The following is a 21880-nucleotide window of genomic DNA, read 5'->3' as shown; positions in this document are numbered from 1 at the left end:
AGGCCTAATTTGGAAAATTGGGCCATATGTTGGGCTTTAATCCCTAAGTTGACTTTGGGACTATGGATTGGGCCTTGGCCTTGAATAAGCCAACCTTGGGGTAATGTAGTAACTACCCAAGTATGTATTTATGGTTATGTGTTGGGACCCAATTATTAATTGGGTGATGTTTTGATATTAACAGATCGGAATTCTGTCATCTAGCAGTTGGGGTTGTGTCTTCGGGACTTCAGCAGTGTGAGGTGAGTTACCTTCCAATAGAAGTGTGTCTAAGGCCATAATGCTGGCCCACTAGTAGGAGTTGTTTGGTAGATGATTTTCTTTGTTATAATTATCTGGTATGCCATTATTTGTTATGTTTGTGGGCTAGGATGCTCTGTGATACATGTTAGTAGTAGTAGGGGTGAAATAGTCCCTAGATACCAATTGAAAGATACTGAAGGGGTCGTCAGAACCCATTCATGTCTAGCATTATGTATGTTATGTTATTATGTGGCAGTGGTAGGGGTGAAATAGTCCCCGATTACCGGCTGAAAGATACCGAAGGGGAGGTTAGCTCCCGGTTACCGGTTGAAAGATACCGAAGGGGAGGTTAGCTCTCGGTTACCGGTTGAAAGATACCGAAGGGGAGGTCTGCTCTCGGTTACCGGTTGGAAGATACCGAAGGGGTAGGTCGGGCACCCATATATGCCTGACAATATGTTTATGTATGTTATTCTATGTTATTATGTGGTAATGATAAGGGTGAAACAGTCCCCGGATATCAGTTGAAAGATACCGAAGGGGTAGGCCAGTACCCGGATATGCTTGGCAATACGTGATTTGAATGTTATGTGGTATGATGGGGGAACTCACTAAGCTTCGTGCTTATGGTTTATAGTTTTGGTTTCAGGTACTTTGTTTCAAAGGAAAGGATTCGGCTTGGTCGCAGTGCATCACACTATGTTTTCCGCACATGAGATCCTTGGGATTACACTCTGATATTGATTTACATTAGTATGTTCGATTACCTACACTTTGGTTTTGACATGGGATGTTAATATGGTTGTTTCTATAATTAATTGGTTTTATAATAACTTACTTAAAAATGAAATTTTTGGCCCTTAATTTTGGGATGTTACATGGTGGCCCTGCATGAAGCGGGATGTAGCATGGTACGTCGAGAGATGCCTAACTAGCAGGAAGGTCAAGGTCGAGCACCAGAGGCCTCATGACAAGACGCCTCCATTGGATATCCCTATGTATAAATGGGAAGATATTACCAAGGATTTCATCACAAAGCTTCCTAGGACCGCACAGGGTGTGGATTCGATTTGGGTCATCGTGGATCGATTGACCAAGAGCGCTCATTTCATCTCGATCCATGAGAGTATCTCGGCCGAGAAGTTGGCCGATATCTACATCCGAGAGATGGTAGTTCGACACAGAGTGCCAATCTCCGTGATTTTCAAACAGAGATGTACGGTTCACTTCTAGATTTTGGAAGAAGTTTCACGACGAGTTGGGTACAGGTCTGCACTTTAGCACCGCTTTTCACCCGCCGACGGATGGTCAGAGCGACCGGACCATCCAAACCTTGGAGGATATGCTACGGGCGTGTGTCTTGGATTTCGGTGGTAGCTGGGATACCTATCCCCCATTGGTTGAGTTCTCTTACAACAACAACTACCACGCAAGTATCGATTGTCCTCCCTTTGAGATGTTGTATGGGAGGAAGTGCAGGACCCCGATATGTTGGGGTGAGGTTAGGAAGAGAGTCATGGGAAGTACCGAAGTGGTACTTAATACGGCGGAGAGGATCCAGCAGGTCAGGAGCAGGCTTTAGACTGCCCAGAGTCGACAGAAAAGTTATGCTGACAAGCACCGTTCGGACCTGGAATTCCAGGTCGGGGATATGGTTCTCCTGAAGGTGTCACCTTGGAAAGGTGTCATCCGGTTCAAGAAGCAGGGCAAGTTGGGCCCCAGGTATATTGGGCCTTTTAGAATAGCAGCCCGGGTGGGCAAGGTGGCGTATAGGCTGGATCTGCCAGCCGAGCTTAGCCACATTCATAGTACTTTCCACGTCTCTCAGTCGTGGAAGCGTCTGGTAGACGATTCTGCGGTGGTGCCTCTCGAGGATATTCAGATGGATGACAGCCTGAACTACATCGAGCGACCGATAACCATTCTAGATAGGAAGACGAAGGCATTGAGGAACAAGGAGGTAAAGCTGGTGAAGGTGCAGTGGCAACACCGTAAGTGTTCGGAATGGACATGGGAGCCAAAGGATGAGATGAGGGAGCACTAACCTGAGTTATTTTCAGCCGCAGCAACGGACTTCGAGGACGAAATCTAATTCAAGTGGGGGAGAATTGTAACATTCGGGATTTGCAGGTATCAATATTATTTATTTTATTGAATAATGGGTTGTTTTTGGTTTGGGCTAGGATTGTTGGGCTTTAAAATTTTGGCTAAGAAAGGCATTAGGCGGGGCATACCATGCTAGGTACGCGCATCATACTCAAGAGGATTGGGCGGGGAGGCCATGCACGTACGCCTAGCGTACCAAAGGGTACGCGCAGCGTACGCGCGTAGAGTCTAAAACCCTAACTTTTAGGGTTGATGCCTATATAAAGGACCTTATGCCTTTGGTCCAGCCTCCCTCTCACCTCTAGGCAGCCACCACGAAAACCCTAACCCATATTTGTGTGTCCTTGTGATTTGGAAGCCATTTGAGAGTATTTTGGTGTAGTTTTGGTGCCTTGGAAAAGAAATGAGCTTGAAGAAGGAGCATGGATTCACAAAGATCTTCTAGATCCACGAGATTGGCATCATTACTGACTCTTTTGAGATATCAAGTTCCAAACTTGACCATTGCATGCTTAGATTTGTTTATAGGAGTGTTTAAGGTCACTTTTGGACTCCATTCTTGAGGCTTCTTGCATCTTAATGATTTCAGACCATAAGAGTTATCCTTTTGGGCTCTTAGAGGCACTAACAGTCATGAAAATCGGACCTTGATGGTTAACCCACAACCATGCAATTGTTTGATGGTCATAAAGCTTGCTAAAAGGACCAAAATTATGTTTTGACCCCAACCATGCATGCTAGCACATCAAGTTTGTGACATTATGGATTAGGAGGTCTTAAAGGACCAAGATCTACATTTTGGACGTAAAGACTTAATGAATTAAGTCACAAATGAAGTCCCAAGAAAGCTGGCTAATACACTAAGCGTATACCCTGGTACGCTACGCGTATTGGGTCAACTCCCCGTTTTGGTCAAGGCCAGCGTACACTAGGCGTACGTGCCAGGTACGCCACACGTACGAATGCAGAGTGGCTATATTGGGCCTTTTGGGCCTTAGGGGACTGGGCCTAGACTATTGGGACCTATGGCCCACTGTGGAGTATAGTTCTGGGCCTGGGAATTTGGAATTAGAAGTATTGGGCCTTTTAGGCCATTCAAGATTATTTCATTTTGGGCTAAAGACTTATTAGAATTGTGAAAAAGCCCATTTGAAGGGTTGGGCCCAATTTAGAAAATTGATCCATTAGTGGGCCCTTAGGAGCCTTTGATGGGCCATGGGTGCATTAGATTTAATAAGTTAGCATTGGGCCTTATGAATGGTGCAATTTAGGCCAAGGGGGTAAGATGGTCATTTTACCCTAAGTAGTGTTATAGATTCTGATTGAGTGTCATTATGATTATGATAGTCGGGAGTCATCGGAGCAAATGTTTGACATCACTTTCTGTGAGATTCGACACTCAGCTTTACGAGGTGAGTTACCTTCCAGTAGAGGTGGGTCTAAGGCACCAATACCGGCCCACCAGCCCAATACCGGCCCACCAGCAGGTGATTATATCTGAGATGATTGTCTTTGTGATAATTCTCTGGTTTGCCACGATCTAATATGCTTTATGTGCTAGGATGATCTGTTATATGTGTTAGTAGTAGTAGGGGTGAAATATTCCTCGGATACCGGTTGAAAGATACTAAAGGGGTAGTGAGTACCCATGCATGCCTAACAGTATATATTTATGTTATGTTATTATGTGGTAGTGGTAGGGGGAATAGTCCCCAGTAGTCGGTTGAGATAAACCGACGGATAATTCAAGCACCCCAGAATGGCTTGATATGGGTAAGTCAAGCACCCCAGAATGGCTTGACCTAAGTAAGTCAAGCACCCTAGAATGGCTTGACATGGGTAGGTCAGGAACCCCAGAATTGACTGGCGGTATGTTTGTTATACGGTATGTTGTATGATGAGGGAACTCACTAAGTTTCGTGCTTACAGTTTTTAGTTTTGTTTTCAGGTACCTCTTCATTGAAGGGTAAGGAGCTGGCACAGTAGTAGCGCATCACACACACATATGATTTCCACATTTTGGGATCCATGGGATTGTACTTTGACCTTATTATTATTCCACAACATGTTTTATGACATTTGACTTATGAGATTATGGGTTGATATGATATTAATGATCTTTTTCAGTAATCAACTTTATAAGCTACTTAATTAAAAATGCAATTTTTGGTCATGAAAATTGGGATGTTACACACACATAACTTTAAAGTATTTAGAATACTTGTATCTATTTGTAAGTTGAAAGTAAATATGCACTCACTTGTTAAAAGTGGATGACTGGTGATTTGGGTAGCACTTCCCCTAACACCTCTCTTTTCCTTTAGAATGACCTAAATATAAGTATCACTAAGACTTAGTATTAAATCTGCGATAGGTAGTCTAGTTTCCCCAGCACTCCCAATGAATATTGATCTATAGCTGATAAAGATTAACCAGGTAAGATCAAATCGGAGGTAGGGTCTGTTTGGTATATAGAGTATACTATTTGGAAATATCACTTTAAACACCTCACTAAATCTAGCCTAGACATCATTCTCGTAAGTAGATCAATCAATATTATGACTAGAATCACTGATAAATCTTATTTATAGATTCACAATAATGACTATGAATATAAATATAAGTTACATTTGAAGCATAGTAAGTTCAACTTAAATTACAAAAATTTCTAGCAAAATCGGAGAAAGTGGCGGGGAGAACTCCGATCCAAAAACTTCTAATTGCCAGGCTATCTGATGCCCTGAGCCTCACTTAATATATTCCAAAACTTAGAAGAAAACCTCTAAATTTCAGCTTTTATGACAATAGAAAACTCAGAGAGAAGGAGGGTTGATTGGTGTGAGCCAATGAGCTGAATTTGCGCTCAATATATAGACTTTTTGATAGGCGCATTGCACATATTTAAGTGGAGTGTCATTCCTTCTTGCTATGCTACTCCTCCAAGTTTGTGACACATGTTGAAAAGGTGGTGGTTCGTGTCACCCCTTCTAGAAGCAGTGTGCGACGCGCACTGCGTGTGTATGAATTTTTCAATTTTTCTAAAAATCGTATCTTTCTCATACGATTTCCATTTTCGATGTTATTTATATTCACTTGTAGCTATCGACGAGTACTACAACTTTTATTTAGAACGCGTCGGCTAATTCTCACTTTATTTATAAAGTCACATTTCATAAGGGTTAGACCGTTAAACTCCGTATAAAAATCATAACTTTCAAACGAAATTTGTTCTCAAATGTCTTTATATTGACGAAATCATATTTATGATATCTTCAACTCCCGTTTAGATTGGTTTGACTAATAATCAACCGATTTTAATTTAGATTTATGTGTCCCGCACTATTGTACCAAACTTTGAAAAATCATAACTTCCTCATACAAAGTCAGATTTGGACATTCTATACATGTACACTCTTGATTTTAGGATTATTACGACTTTTGTTTAGATTACTTTGGCTAATGAGCAACCTATCTCTGTTTCATATTTTACGACACACTTTTTCTGTCTTGGGTTGGACACAAAACTTCGAACAATCATAACTTCTTCATACGAAGTCAGATTTGAGCGTTCTATATACTCACGGAATCATCATCACGACTATTATAACTCTCATCAATATAATTTATCCAAAATAACCTTCTATTAAAAACATCAATTTATCGCTCATAATGATGGGTTTTGAGCAAAACATCAATCCTATGGTGTACATGCAAACCCTAATAGCTTTTGGATCTGGTTTGTCTAATGAACATGCAATTGAATATCCAAAGCTATAAACCCTAGATATATCAAATAACAACTAAAATAAGGGTTTAGTAATAACCTTTGATTGTTATATTGCAATAACAATCAATTCCTTGCTTTGATTGGCTTCAGAAAGCTTAGTGCCTCAAGTGTTGCACCTCTAATGGAGTCACAAACAACACTAAGCAACTAGATGAAGAAGGAGAAAAGAGTAGGCACCCAAAACCGTCTAGAAACCCTAAGGATTCAGTTACACATGTTTTGGGGGCCTAAGGGGTCCTTTATATACTTGTGTGGGCTGCTAGGGTTTCAGTCAAAACCCTAATGGGCAGCTTAAACTCTAAGCAGCCCATGGAACCTTCTGGATAAGGCCATGGACGAAAATATGATGGGCTCCCATCATAATTTAGTTCACCCCTTGTTCCTTTAGCATTCCTTAGCCCAATAACTCAATTATCCAATAATTGCAGTCTAGTCCCCTATATTTAATTAATCTCTTTTAGCCACAAAATTAATTATCAATTAATTCTTGACTAATATTAATTAAACAATATGATTTCTCTTTTAATATATTATTCTTATAATATATTAATAAATCATAATTAAACCTTTCTCTCCTTAACTAATCCTACATATTGCTATGGTGAAGGCAACCCAAAAGGACCATGCTCATAATCGGGTCAAGTACATACCAAAATAGTTATGGACTTAGACACTAATCCAACACATAAATCATATGACAAATAATTATTACTTACTATACCTTAAATGTCCATCCCGAATTTGTGGGCATTACAATTACCTCTCCCTTAGGATGATTACATCCCATAATCATCAGCAAAACAGGATTGCATAATGATCCCACAAGTAAGGATTGTTTTGTTATGACTAAATAATCTTTTTATCAATAAGGGTTTAAAGGGCACAATTTAAGAACTTAACTATTTCGTATTCCTTTTTACAACGACCATAACTCCTATGCCTTTCTTAATGAGTCTCAAGATCTTGGAATTCTTAGTTATCGGTGATGCACAAACTTGCACCGACTTTTCATGTTATGTTGGACCTTCAGTCCTAACTTTTGAGATACAAACTCGGCCGTCATCGTAGATTCCTGCTCCTTCTCAAACAGACTCAATCCATGATAAGTTCTTTGCTTTGGCTACCGTAACATATTTAATGGTCACACCCAATAACCTTCCATCGCATAATGTAATGGCTAGACTTGGGTCTCAATGAGTTAAACTCTAGCACGAAAGGTACCTTCCTTCATGTTCTAATGTGGTACAACCACATCATAGAAGGTAGCATTTCTAGCTATTGGTTACTCAGCCTTAACGACGGTCGCAATACTTCTGACGATCACTTCGATTATCTTTTCCTTAAATCCTTTGGCTAAATTCGGATACTACATAGAACATGGTTTTTCTGAACTGAGTAACTTACTTAACAACTTTATATTAATTCGACCATGTTCGTTATGACCACTAGGGTCGGAATAACATTCTTTTTCATAGTCATTATCGAAATGATGGTAACAACCGACACAAACAAAACAAAGTCAAATACTAGTGCCTTATTAACCTTGTGACTTTTCCTTATCCAAGTGTAAGTCTTGTGCATCGGGTAGTAGAGGCCTCTACTACCTTTTACACTGACTCATACTCGTCCCAAGAATTGCCTAGCAGTCCCTAAGTTACTACTCCTAAAATCATAAAACAGTTTAACACCTCGAATAATATAACATAATTAGAGGTTATATAACGTCTAAAAATGATTACAATAATATTCAAAGTTCACTTTACTCTATGCGTCTTACATCAGGCTAAACAATACTATCTATATGGGATGACCACTTCATGTCTTAAACTCCGGATAAGCAGCTCCCTACTCTTGATTTCCTGGAGCGACATTTGCTTCCTCTTCTGCCAACTCAAGGATCATCTAGAATGCTCAGGCTTTTGGATTTAGCTGCGTGTATGTCTTTTCAACTCCTTTCTTCTATAGTCAGTCCATCATGTTGTGCTCTTCTTCTCTACACTCAAAACATACCCTCTTAGTGTACCTATGTTCATCAGAATAATGAACAAGCCTTCCATACTTGTAGCATGCCATTTCTTCTTTGCATTGCCCAAAATGCTTCTTTATGCATTTTTACACACCACTTCACCTCGTTGTTACTCCCAAGATTATTTTTGTTGGGCTCATATTTTGAGATTCTAATCTTCTTATTGGATTTTGAGAGTTCCTCATTATTCCTCTTTTCTCCAAGTTCAACTTTGTCAAGGGTTCTTCCCTTGATCATGTCTTTAACAGATTTGGCAACTCAAGTGGGGAAAAATGATTCTGATAATCTTGAATAATAACAGGTTGAGAACCATCGAGAGCGGGGAACCGATCTTAAAAGTGATTTAGGAATTCAACTTTGACTCTACCTGAGAATCCACTATGGTAATAAGGATTACGCGGACAAGGTTTTAAAACTCAAACCTTGAGTTAAATAACGGAAATGCTTGCTAATAATAAAAACTTCATTCAATTCTAGAAAAACCAATCAAGCCTCTAAGAAGATAACTCAACAAAGTGCTCAAGATAAATAAAGTAAAGTGTCACACCCCAAAACCGAGAACGACGGAAGCGTTCTGGGGCGGAGGACGTCATGTATAATATCACAACAATGTAAAGTAGTAAACAAGCAACAACATCATCCATTGCATTAATAATATAATTATTATACAAATGTGTTCTGTCAAATTTTGATAAACACTAAAGCATAAATAAATCAAAATGAAAGATAAGTCTTGAACAAGCTCCATCTTCCTTTCTCCTTGCATCGGTACCTGTCTATGATGACCTGAGGATACAAGTAATTTTGAAAGCGAGTATCAGCTTTGAAGCTGGTGAGATCATAAGTCTTTTAGTGTCTTAATTTGTAAGTAAGTATTTGTATGTATAAATCTGTATGTAAGAATTTGTATGTATGAATTGTAAGTATTGAAAGTGTATATGAACTATAAGTATGAAAATGTATATGAACTGTAAGTATGAAAATGTTTGTAAAACAACTGTAAATGTTTGAAAAACCCTAGAAATCCCTATAATTCCTACTAGTATAAGAAGGTGTCTTCTACCAAGACCTAACTGTTCTGAATGTAGCCTTCTACCAAGGCATCTAGTGTCTGGATGTGTGTCCCTTTTAAGAGTATGTATTTTCCCAAGTATAACTATCATTAACAAAAATATAGTTTCTACATTACCGTGCGTCGTGTGAATGTTCACGAAGTGAATGAAATGGGAAAATGAAATAATACTATGGTGTAGTGCTATAAGAACTACTACCGTACTAACTACCTTAAACCGGATTTATATTAAGGCATTATGTGATAAATTGCACCATACTATCGACTAGTAACAACGACATAATGAATGGTCGTAATAACGGAATGACGTTTGGCACCCGCAGACCTACAGGTCCGGCTGTAGCTAGCAACAAGGTGTAGGATTGTCAATCCAGTATAGATCTATACACAAACTCATACTATAGACTGGTTACAACGACAACATATAGTCGAAAATAAGGTATGATGTTTGGCACCCGCAGACTTGCAGGTCCCGCTGTAGCTAGCAGCAAGGTGTAGGATAGTCAATCCATTATAGATCTATACGCAAACTCACGCTCTCCCTTCAAGAGACTCTGGCTACAACCCGGGTCATGACAATTAAGGCATGATCCCATACAGTGGATCACAATTTTATTAACGTATTCGTGTAAGTGTAATGTAATGAACTGTTCTAGCTGTAATGTACGTGATCTCTACCTAGCAAGTATAGTATTGTAATCATTCTAGTATAGTTGTATATGTTCTATTCCTAGTATCGTAGTATATGTAATGTACTGTAATGTTCTAGAAAGTATTGACTCATGAATGAACTGACTCATTGTATGATATCGCGTTCTAGTAATTGTTCTAGTATCTTCCTAAACTACCCATATGGTAGTTTACTAGTAATCTAACTGGTACGTATGAACATGGATGTATACCCTTGCTACCCAAGGGCATGGGATGAACTGGAAGGACCTTTTATGACTATATATGTACACATGATATATAACTAATATTTAAACGACCTTCGAACGAGTACCCGATATCCCACTAGACCACATCTCAAGCGCGAAAAGGAAATAGGGTGGATAGCCTTCCTATGTCTTTTAAACATTTCTTATATAACTATACATATAGAGGCATGCAATTTATAATATAAAAGCATAAATAAGTTTTGTAAAACATTTGAAACATAATTATTATTTTAAGAAAAGATCGACTTGATGTCAACCTATAAAACAATTTGAAGGCATGGGTTTGATAAAACGGTTTAGTATAAAGAAACATTTGTTTGAAACACAATTGTAAATAAGTTTGAAATGTGATATACAGAGTAAAATATACAGTGTAATAAGGAGTTTAAAACATATAAAATGTTTATAAAAATCATTTGAAGGAAACTGTTTGGTAAAACGGCTAATGAGTAGCCAAATCATTTGAATGTTGTATATTAATCACATGTGATTGATGTAATAACTAGCATAATTCTACTTATTAATCACATGTGATTGATATAATAAGTAGCATGATTCTACTTGTACCCCTCCCCCCCACATAAAACATTTAAAAATAGTTTAAAACATTAGTTAAGGGGTATGAACTCACCTGCAGTAAGTGACTGGAGTTGAACGGACTGTTATCGTACGGAAGGATCGGACAAGTGCTTGGTGTCAAGTGAAGACTTAGACACACACAATGATCCTAATTTCATATGAAAGCATATTTATGTAAATAATTAGTGATTAAAACACTAATTATACAAGTATAAACATTTAAACGCGAGGAAAACACTTTTGGTCAGGTGCTAGGAGGCTAATGGGTTGCAACAAAGGAGTGCAATGCCCCTAATGGGAGTTTAAGGTCTAATGACCATATTCTTTGGAGTTTACGGCCCAGGGGAGTAAACTCCTGGCCGTAAACTCTCAACCAAGGCCCTAAATGGAGCTTAGAATTATTACAACTCATGTGGTGAATTGTTTCAAGGCTATAACAAGTGGTTGGGTACCATATTAACTCCTTTGGGGAGTTTACGGCCCAGAGACCATATTCCCTTGGAGTTTACGGCCGTAAACTCCCTTGGGAGGGTTTTTATGGTGTTTTCAAGTCTCAAACATTTCTAGGTAATGATCTATGTTGGGTTCTAGGCATAAGGAAGGAGTTAGGGTGTCATTTGACCCCTTTATAGGTGTTTACGGCCCAAGAGTTTATCTTGTCCATAAACTCCTTTTTCCTTGTGATTCCTTATGTTTTCTAGGCTTTAAACACTTTAGGGTACTTGTCTAAAATAAAGTCTAAGCCTTAGGTGCCTTAAAAGCACCATTTGAGCATGTTACAAGGGAGTTTACGGCCTAAGCTACTCTTGGGCCTTGAACTCCTAAACTTGGGTGGTTCTTGGTTGATTTCATGTCCCTAACACACTCCTATACGAGTCCAAGGTAGTTACTAATCACGGGGGACAATCTAGGCTTGGTTTTGGGAGTTTACCGCCCAAGAACACCTTGGGGAGTAAACTCCTAAATCAGATGATTTAGCTATGGAATCTATGTTATGAACAAAATTAAAGCTTTCTATCACTACTAGAAAGAGTTACTCACAATTTGGGATAAAAACCCGAAGATCCGTGAGAGAGAATTTTGACTTTTCTCTAAATGGAATTCAACAAATGAATCAATTTGGTTCAGAATTCTATTTATAGTCCTGAGATATTTCTGGCAGAAAATATTTTTATTCCTGGAACGAATTCTAATGTCCTAGAGTATTGGAATAACAGTGTTGCACAAAACCCTAGTGTATCCAGTCACCTAATATCTCCTTAAGTGTAAAATCCTGAAAACTGCCAAACTTATACTCGAAGTCTGAATTTTCACTGTAACTGCTCTACTTCTATTGGCTTGATATGGTTTGTTCAGAATGGAAATTTCGGGTTGTCACATAAAGTATGAACAATGAATTGTAAATAATAACAAGAAGAATGTTAAAGAGAATGATTGACTGAATAATTCTTGATTGATAGGTGAACCTCTAACTGTTACATAGTCCACTAACACCTTTCATTCTTTTACATCAGAAATACAAAATACTTCGGATATCCTATCAATCTTGGAAATGATCACTTATGAATTACATTGGAATTTGTTGATAACTCGGATTGGACTTTTGGATTATCAAGGGATCACTTGTTTTGCACCATTAATCTCCCCGTAAGTGATCTTGGCAATCATTGAGCATTTACACCTGATCTCCAAAAGAAAAAATATATGAAGTTTGCAACCAATTTCTCACTTCGATCCACCACTTGAGCTGCTTGATCAATGGTTCCATGATTTTCTCGGAAGCATCAGACTTGGCAGTCTTGGGAATGATCTTCTGAAGCACACTGGTGTGAACCAAGTGCTTTTTTCCAGCTCTTAAGAATTCCTTTTTGTCTGAATTCTTCCTCTTGTAGATGTAGCAAAGTTCTGGTTCTGAAACATGACCTTCATTCAATAGATCAATCTCTTCTAAATTAGTATCAACAGACGCAAGGGGCTTCTCGATGGGTAGCATGTAGCTCTACTGTAATATTGCATTACATGGGAAAATGTTCATATACCTACGCATGTATAGTATAATTCTTGAGAAGAAATCCAGAGTCCTTTACTATGACATTGATAACAGATGCATGATAAAGATGGTAATGTAAATGACACACAGAGTTATTGGTACATTTTACTTGGGTCTAGATGAGAACAGAATGCTAAGACATTAGAGAAGAGACGGAGTAAAGAAGAGAAAGAGTATAGGGGAGACAAAATGGAGAAGATACAAAGTTGAAAAGAGATAGAGTAAGATATATATATATATATATATATATATATATATATATATATATATATATATATATATATATATATATAAGGTTAGGTTTATGTGAGACGACCTAATTTTGTGAGACCGTGAGATGCAATCCTAACCATTCATATTGTAGATAAAAAACATTTTTAAAATGCAAAATAATTGAAAATTTTCAAAAAAAAAATTCAAATATTATTTTCATCATTTATATTTTCCAAAAAAAATACCAAAAAAAATAATAAATAAAAAAATAAAAAAAATACATTTCTTTTATATATTCTAGTAGAATATTAGAATATTTTACATATCTGATAAATCTAGTATTTATTCTAACATTCTAAAAATCACATTAGAATATTTACAGTGTAATATTCTATTTAAATATTTCATGTATTTAAAAAAAACAATAATTTTTTAGGTAATTAAAGTGATGAAAATAATAATTAAAAAATGAATTTTTGGATTTTTCCTTTTATTTTGTATTTTAAAATTATTTTTAGATTTGGTCTCACGGTCTCACAAGATTAGCATGGTCTAAAATGAACCTGAACCTATATATATATATATATATATATATATATATATATATATATATATATATATATATATATATATATATATATATATATATATATGTTAAAAATAAATTAGTTGTACCATACTACCATCCAAAATGTTGACTACCAAATTTTTTAGTTTGATGGATAACATGTAGCTCTACTGTAACGTTGTATTGGAAAATGTTAATATTAATTACTCACATATAGTACAATTCATGAGAAGAAATCTAGAGTCCTTTACTATGACATTGATAATAGTTGTATAAGGAAGATGATGATATAAATGACACACAAAGAGTTATCGATACGTTTTATTAAGAAAAATGTATCTGCGAATGTACGAGACAATTAGTGGAATGTGTGGACATTGTTTTAATTCCTGAGAAAATGTGGTCTTAGTGACACACAACTACTTATTATAGGTACTTTAGTAAATAATTCTAAACAGGTTATAATTATTTAATCACTTAAGAAATATTTAAGGGAAATCTACGAAAAAGTCCTAATATTTTAGGCCAGTTTACGATTTAGTCCTAAATTTAAATTTTGTTTACAAAAAAGGACAGATTACCGGCTAAAACTTTGGATTAACCATTCGTGGCCGGTTTCACAGATTTAGCCAGTATCTCGTCTTTTTTCGTTGATTAATCCAAGTTTTGGGGCTTTTTCATTAATTAATCAAAATTTTAGGGCTTTTTCATTATTTATTACCAATAAACCAAAATATTTGGACTTTTCTGAAGATTACATTTAAACTAATATATATTATATGATCTAATTTAATATGTACTATTCCATGTCTTCTTTCTTATGCTCTTCTAGGCTGACCGTGTGTTTTTATCGGTGTCGTCAAACCCAACAACAAAAATCTCACTCACAAGCCTCGTTAACTCCATCGATTTTCCAAAATTATCCATTCACAACTCTATGATCATCTTTCAATATCCAAATAAAGAACGGAGAAAATCTTTGTTGATTACGTGGATGTCCCTATTACCTAACCATGACTTAAACCGTGGTTCCAACACTTGGATGTTCCTATTACCTAACCATGACTTGAATCCTATTTCAAACCCATACACTATTCGCATTGTCCATAGTGTTATTCACAACAAAATACGAATCCCACATGGTTTAACCACTGATACCTTGGCTCAAGTCTTACATGACCCTTGTTTCTTTACAATAGGGCTTGAAAAACATGAAAAATGAACCATTAAGCTTAAAAAACTCAACATAGGTAAAAAATCAACTCGATATTATGTACTGAAAACCATGAAGAATGTTAACTCTAATTGTAAAAAAAATGTCAACAAGCTATACATCATAAACTATTAAAATATTAATTTGGTATACCTAGGAGCTACGTTTCCAACACTCGGATGTTCCTATTACCTAACCATGACTCGAACCTTATTTCGAACCCATACACTAATGGCATTGTCCATAGTTTTGTTAACAACAAAATACGAATCCCACATGGTTTAACCACTAATACCTTGGCTCAAGTCTTACTTGACCCTTGTTTCCTAACAATAGGTGTAACATCCCGACTCCCAGGAATAATATTTAATTAATTTATATTCTTGTTGTCTTATCAACTTGACGAGTTGAAGGCCATACCTCGCCGAGTAGATAGTGTTAATGGTCGCGTAATTTCTGGAGTCTACTCGACGAGTTGGAGGACCCCAACTCGACGAGTAGGAGCTGAGTGTGAAAACCTTAATTTTTAGGGTTTGTGTCCTATTTAAAGGACCTTAAGCCTTCATTTCCGCCTCCCTTATCATCTTAACACTCTGAGAGAAATCCTAATTGAGCTATATGTTTGTAGGAGAGAAAGAGGGGCTAATATTGCATATTGTAGTGCATTTTTTGGAAGAATATTGACGAGAAAAAGGCTTGGGATAAGAAGGAGCTCTTGGATCCATCAATAAGATTGTGTTCCGATCTTTATCAAAAACTTCATCATTTATTGGTTTTTGTCTTGCCAAAAAGTAATGCATTCTGGAAGCCCCAAATAGACTAAAATGTAATAATGACAATTGTTGTGATGTTACGTTTAAGTTATAATGACAATTGGTGTGATATTACAATAATTGTCATTATTACGTTTTAGTCTATTTGGGACTTCCAAAATACTTTACTTTTTGACAAAAAAAAACCAATAAATGATGAACCATGTGGGATTCATCTTATGTTGGGGATTTTATAGTGTTGTAAGGAAACAAGGATCAAGTACGACTTGAGTCAATGTATAAGTAGTTAAACATGTGAGATTTGTCTTCTATTGTTAACAACACTATGGACAACGTCATTAGTGTATGAGTTCAAGTCATGGTTAGGTAATAGGAACATCCAAGTGTTGGAACCACGGTTTAAGTCATGGTTAGGTAATATGGACATCAACGTAATCAACAAGGATTTTCTCCGTTCTTTATTTTGGAGATTGAAAAATGATCATAAAGTTGTGAATGGATAATTTTGGAAAATTGATGGTGTTAACGAGGCTTGTGAGTGAGATTTTTTATGTTGGGTTTGACGACACTGATAAAACACACGGTGAGCCTAGAAGAGCATAAGAAAGAAGATATGGAATAGTACATATTAAATTAGACCATATAATATATATATATATATATATATATATATATATATATATTAGTTTAAAGGTAATCTTCAGAAAAGTCCAAATATTTTGGTTTATTGATAATAAATAATGAAAAAACCCTAAAATTTTGATTAATTAATGAAAAAGCCCAAAAAATTGGATTAATTAACGAAAAAAGACGAGATACCGGCTAAATCTATGAAACCGGCCACGAAGGGTTAATCCGAAGTTTTAGCCGGTAATCTGTCATTTTTTGTAAACAAAAATTTAATTTGGGACTAAATTATAAACTGGCCTAAAATATTTGGACTTTTTCGTAGATTTCCCTAAATAACCAACTTCATAAATGGTGAAAGTAAAATAGCTTTTGTGTGACTTATCTTATTTTAATGATCCAAATCCCACTTTTTATACAAATTTCCCTGTATTTTCCCACTTGCACATTCTATTAACTTTCAATATCTGGAAGTGTGCTATTGTGCCCCATTTAGGTGAAGTAACAGGGACCCATACAAGATCTTGCAACCAACTAAACCATGCTTATAGGGCCCTATACAACAGCTAAGCCAATCAATGAAGATGGGGTCAATCTACAAAAACTCTTATTTATAAAAATGCAACCTAAAAATGGCCACAATAACAAATAAATTTTACAAGTAACAAGAGTTGAATTTGTGAATATTACATTTATATCATAATAGAGTTGCTATTTTTGGAAAGTAAACGGAGTAGTGTGTGGATTTACAATTCCAGATGTGGATGAAGATGAAGAAGATATTGTGTATGACTTATCAAATTCTTCTTTATCCTCGGTGAAAGCTTTATTTAAAGTTTCTTGAACATTCAAATATTTTTGCTTCTTTAATTCTCGCTCTTCCGGAGTATTTTTCCATTTATGTGCTTCCGGATCAACTATCTTATTTAGTACTTCCGAACATCTTGGAAAGAAACGTTTCCCAAGTTCCACTGTTCATATGTCACATCACAATTTTAAAGATAGTAAAAGTCAGCCTTCCACTATAACTGATTTTTTCAATTTTGGTCCATAACTTATTTGAGGTTCTTTAACATTTTAGTTGGAATAGGGACAGAAAAACGATATAAGAATTTTAATTCTTTAGTCTCTTGGACACATGTATAGAATATAATGTAGAAAGATAATAATTTACCTGTTTTAGAGAGAGCTCTTAATCTAATAAGATGTTCCTCTTTTATCAAAAAAGGTGCATCATTTAAATCCACCGATCTTTGTGCATTTGCCAAATTCTGAGAGTATACGCTTTCTAATGTGAATTCAGAAGTGCCCTCAACTTGAGCAATCTCCATTGCCACCTTCGCTTCCATAGGAAATAAAAGACTAGCCAGTGCAACTGCCAAAAAAAAAAAAAAGGTTAGAAAGTGTAATGTTGTAATAGAAACACACATTTTGACTTGTCTTTAAAGTTTCAAATTCCATACCTCTATTTTCAAGATATAACAACTTCACCCTCAAATCATCTCCAGCCAAAGCAAGAGAAGCCGAAGCTTCTCCCAACAAAGGATTCCTTCTTTCCGCTTGTTCCAATATCTCAATACACAACCGACCTTTCCCACACTCTTTCCCTTCCTCCGTTGACTTATAATAGTCAACCGCCCTCGTAAGTCTTTTTGAAATCTCAAGTGCTTTTTTACCATCCGGGGTAAGATCTGCCGGGCGTGCGCCTTTTGTAAGAAGTGACACTATTATATTCGGCTCTTTTCTCATTGCCGCTACATGTAACACTGTTAAACCCCTCGAATTTCTAAAATTCACATCCGCGAGTGACAAATCAAGTAACTCGGTTGTTGTTTTAGCATCCGCGTATGCAACCGCGTAATGAAGAGCACAAGAGTTATCTAAAGATGTATGGCCTTCTCGTAATAACATTGTGACTAATTCAACATCGTCTGAATCGAGAGCTCGGTGGACACGTTTTATGTGTTTGTCCGGGAAACTACTGCTTCCGGGCTTGTCTAGACCAAGGGCAAAACGGGAATCGATGATTTGTTTGACTATTTGTTCGGGTAATGCTTTGTCGAGAGTTACAAAGTCGACATTTGATTTGACTAAAATTTCGATGGATTTGGAAAGAAGTTGGTTGCATGATTTCCCACATGTGTTTGCAACCGATAGAATTACTAGAATGTCATCTGCGGAAGCTTTGTCAAGAATGTTGAGTATGCGCGTCTACATTAAAAAAGGAAAATAATTATTTTTCAGACCGAATAAAAATCTAAGGAACAATGTCATTAAATAGTAACCAAGTTTCAGATTTGTTCCACATAGGCATCTCAAACTTTTTTTAGAAGAGGTCTAACCACTTAGGTTTCATTTTTGTTCCATTTAAGTGAAATCGGGTAAACAAGTTTACCCGTTTGCTTGACAATGACGTGTTACGTCATTGTCTAAGTCATTAGTAAAACAGGTAAACATGTTCATGTTTACCTGATTTCAAATAAATAGAACAAAAATGTTTAGTGAAATCGGATAAACAAGTTTACCTGTTTGCTTGACAATGATGTGTCATGTCATTGTCAAGTCATTAGTAAAACAGGTAAACATGTTACAATTTACCTGATTTCTAATAAATGGAACAAAAATGAAACCTAAGTCGATAGACCTCTTCTAAAAAAAGTTTAAGATACCCATGTGGGACAAATCATTTATATCCGATGACTAGTGTCCATATTTCTTTATGTTGAATTGTTGATAGAAACTATGGTTTATTGGAGGATAAAGAGGGTGTTTGGATGTACGTTTTGAAAATGCTTATCTTATTATTGTAATTTGAGGTTGCAATATTAAGTTTTTAGTGTTTGGGTTCTACTTATGATTATACATTATATAGGTGTCAAATAATCTTTTTAAGTAACCATTTTGATACTAGTTGCAACAAAACTTATTATCATACACCCATCTAGCAATTACCTGAAAATGTAAGGCTAATTTAGTAATTTACCTGCCAGAGAGTAACCATTTCTGGGATCTGGAAAATGTGAAAGGCATACATCACCTCCACCATGAAATCAACGGCAGGTCGGCAAGCTTCATGGGAACAACCTTCATCAACACAAGCACAAGCATCTTTAGGTAAACCGTTAATCTTACCACTATACATATACTTCAATACACTAATTAAAGATTCGAATCCGATTTCATAATCACTAGCTAATTCCTTCATCTCCAATTTCACATTGCGATTCTTGTCCTTATTGGAACTGTCACCAAATTTATTCTTGAAAAAGGGGCTCCTCCCCGACAGGATGCACCGGTGGACAGGGATTTCCCGGCCACCGGAAAGAATAATTTTGGCGTCAGCAAAGGAACTCGAGGGTTCCAGTAAGATAGATTCTAGGGTTTCCGATAGACGATCGAGGGCGGAAACATCGGAAAGAATACGGGGAGGTTCAGATTCATTGGTGGCGGGTGTAGATGATACACCGCTGCTCCCACTGATCATATCGGTTGAATCAGAGAACCCAGTTCGTGTATCCATCATCGGACTTCAGGTTTCACTCTCACTTTTTTTTTTTTTTTGCTGATTTGTAAAACTAAAACGAAAACCATGCAAAAATCGATCAATAAAGTGTAGATGGTGAGTGGATGTTAGATTAGAGATGGACCCATATGGATATGAGTGAGGAGAAGGTACGAACAGCCACCATGTTCGTGGAGAAAAAGGCAAGTTTTGGGGAAAAATGGAGTGTAGGAGTTGATTGGTCAACTGGGGTTTGTTTGAATTTTCTATAGATGTGTAAAGGGAAAGAGTAGAAGTTGGATTCATGATATGAATATAATAACATGGATGATGATGATGATGAAGTCAAAACAGTGAGATCTGAATGAGATGACGAAGCAAAAAAAACAAAAACAAAAGGGGAAAAAAGCAGACGGATTTTCCACTTCAAAAAACCTGGGTGGGTGCCAAATTATTTTGTAATGATTTGTCGTATTTCTGTTGTGGTTATTAAATTAGTCTTTTATTATTGTTTTTCTTTGAAAAATCAGTAACTCGATGATAGATAGTGAATTTTTTTTAAAGACAACGTAATAATATTTGTTAAAGTAGACAACTGTTTTTACTTAAAAGTTTAGAAAAGTAGTTTTTTTGTTCTTTAGTTGTATTAATTTAAATCGTTCTTATGTATAAGTGCATTTTCTATAAAATGTCAATGTCAAACAGGCCAATGAGTATACACCTAAAGTCAACTTAAGGAATGACTCGATCTAACTTCTAGATATTAGGAGTCGGTAAACGCCCAATAATATATCTTGCATTGTGCATTGGGTACTTACGCCTCAGCTCTTGGATTTTTTGATGGATGGAACTTGAGAGGAGAGGGAGGAGAATGGAACACAAAGAAATTGAAGAAAAGTACAAATAATTAAGTGTGAAATGGAATCAAACCTTTTTGTTTTCCCCTTCTCATACACTCAAAAATGAGTCGATGAAAAAGACACATAGTTTGTTTTCCCCTTCTTCCATTTAACACTTTAAATTAACTTGAGAACAAGGTGTTAGCTTTTATGAATTTCATCACTTTCTTTAGTTAAATATAACAAGGCAAAATGGATATCAAATTGATGCAAATTATATGATTACCTTTATTAATGTTTATATAAGTGTTGTAAAAATCTCGACTAAGTTCCGATTAATCTTCGATTAGTTTTTAAGCGCTAGCCGACCAACTAATAGGTACCTAATGGTTAATCTCTGCTTATACAATGAGCGAAACAGAAGCAAACAATGAAATTTTAATACTTTGAAAAACTTTCATCTCAATGGAAACTATTTGAATAATAGTTAATGTTGTGTTAATCATATTAACCTATTTTGTTATGATATTAGTGGTATTTACGAACTTCATTTCAATATTAGTCATATTTAATTTTTTAAAATTCAACGAATTAGCAATATAGGGTCTCTGATTAATCATCGCCTAGTACACCGACTAGCTAACATCGAATGTTTTTTTACAACCTTGGTTTATATAGATTTTCAAATAAGTCACACTCTTGTTTCATTAAACTCCACCTATTAGAATTTCTTTTGTTAAAATTGTGTAAACTCCACCTATTATAATTGCTTTTGTTAAAATTGTGTTTTAGCTGATTGCTCTTGTTTTAGTCACTCTTGTTTTAGGCTATGTTTGGCGTACTAGCTGAAAAGCTAGCTGATAGCTAAAAAGCTAACTGTTAAATAAAAAACTAGTTGATAGCTGAAAAATTAGCTGATAAAAAATAACGTTTGGTAAAACTAGCTGAAATATATAAAATTACATAAAATGATATGTAGGAGTATGTGTTTCTATAATTAATTAAGGGGTGTGTTTGGAAAATTTTAAAAAAGCTCATAAACAGCTAGTCTAAGTAGTTTTTCAAAAAGCTAGCTTAAAAGCTACTTTTTGGCTTACCAAACACGACAACATAAAAAAGTTCGAAAAATAAGCTAGCTTATCAGGTAGCTGTGGCGCCCCAAACACAGCCTTAGTCTTTTATAACATAAAGTTTATTTTATGTTGACTTGGTCAAACAACCCACCCCTTCTTTCCAATCCACTTTAACAGTCTCTAGTCTTTGAAAACACGTATGAAAATAATGATAGTTGTACCGATGATTAATTGTGAGATTTGTGTGTAGAATATACACACCATAAATATT

At 36.1% G+C, this 21880-nt stretch overlaps 1 protein-coding gene across 1 annotated transcript; it reads right to left on the bottom strand.

The window, feature by feature from the left end:
* Window positions 1-16791: 16791 nt before the first annotated feature.
* On the bottom strand, window positions 16792-20105 carry NPR1 (regulatory protein (NPR1)). The gene is made up of 4 exons (XM_079002895.1): window positions 19179-20105; window positions 17659-18406; window positions 17370-17570; window positions 16792-17166 (listed from the first exon to the last, which is right to left on the bottom strand). Exons 1-4 carry the CDS (start codon window positions 19716-19718, stop codon window positions 16907-16909), a joined length of 1749 nt encoding a protein of 582 aa, XP_078859021.1. The 5' UTR covers window positions 19719-20105; the 3' UTR covers window positions 16792-16906.
* Window positions 20106-21880: the final 1775 nt, after the last annotated feature.

Source organism: Lactuca serriola, chromosome 5, assembly GCF_051521515.1.
Source record: "Lactuca serriola cultivar US96UC23 chromosome 5, Lser_US96UC23_V15, whole genome shotgun sequence".
Classification (NCBI taxonomy): Eukaryota; Viridiplantae; Streptophyta; class Magnoliopsida; order Asterales; family Asteraceae; genus Lactuca; species Lactuca serriola.
The sequence above is the reverse complement of the archived record's forward strand: the minus strand, read 5'-3'. Positions and strand labels throughout refer to the sequence as shown.

Coding starts and splice junctions, on each gene's coding strand:
- NPR1 (XM_079002895.1), bottom strand. CDS start 19,718: ATGATGGATACACGAACTGGGTTCTCTGATTCAACCGATATGATCAGT. Junction 18,407..19,178: donor AAATGGTTACTCTCTGGCAG/GTAAATTACTAA, acceptor TTTTTAATGTAG/ACGCGCATACTCAACATTCT. Junction 17,167..17,369: donor AAGAGCTCTCTCTAAAACAG/GTAAATTATTAT, acceptor ACATATGAACAG/TGGAACTTGGGAAACGTTTC.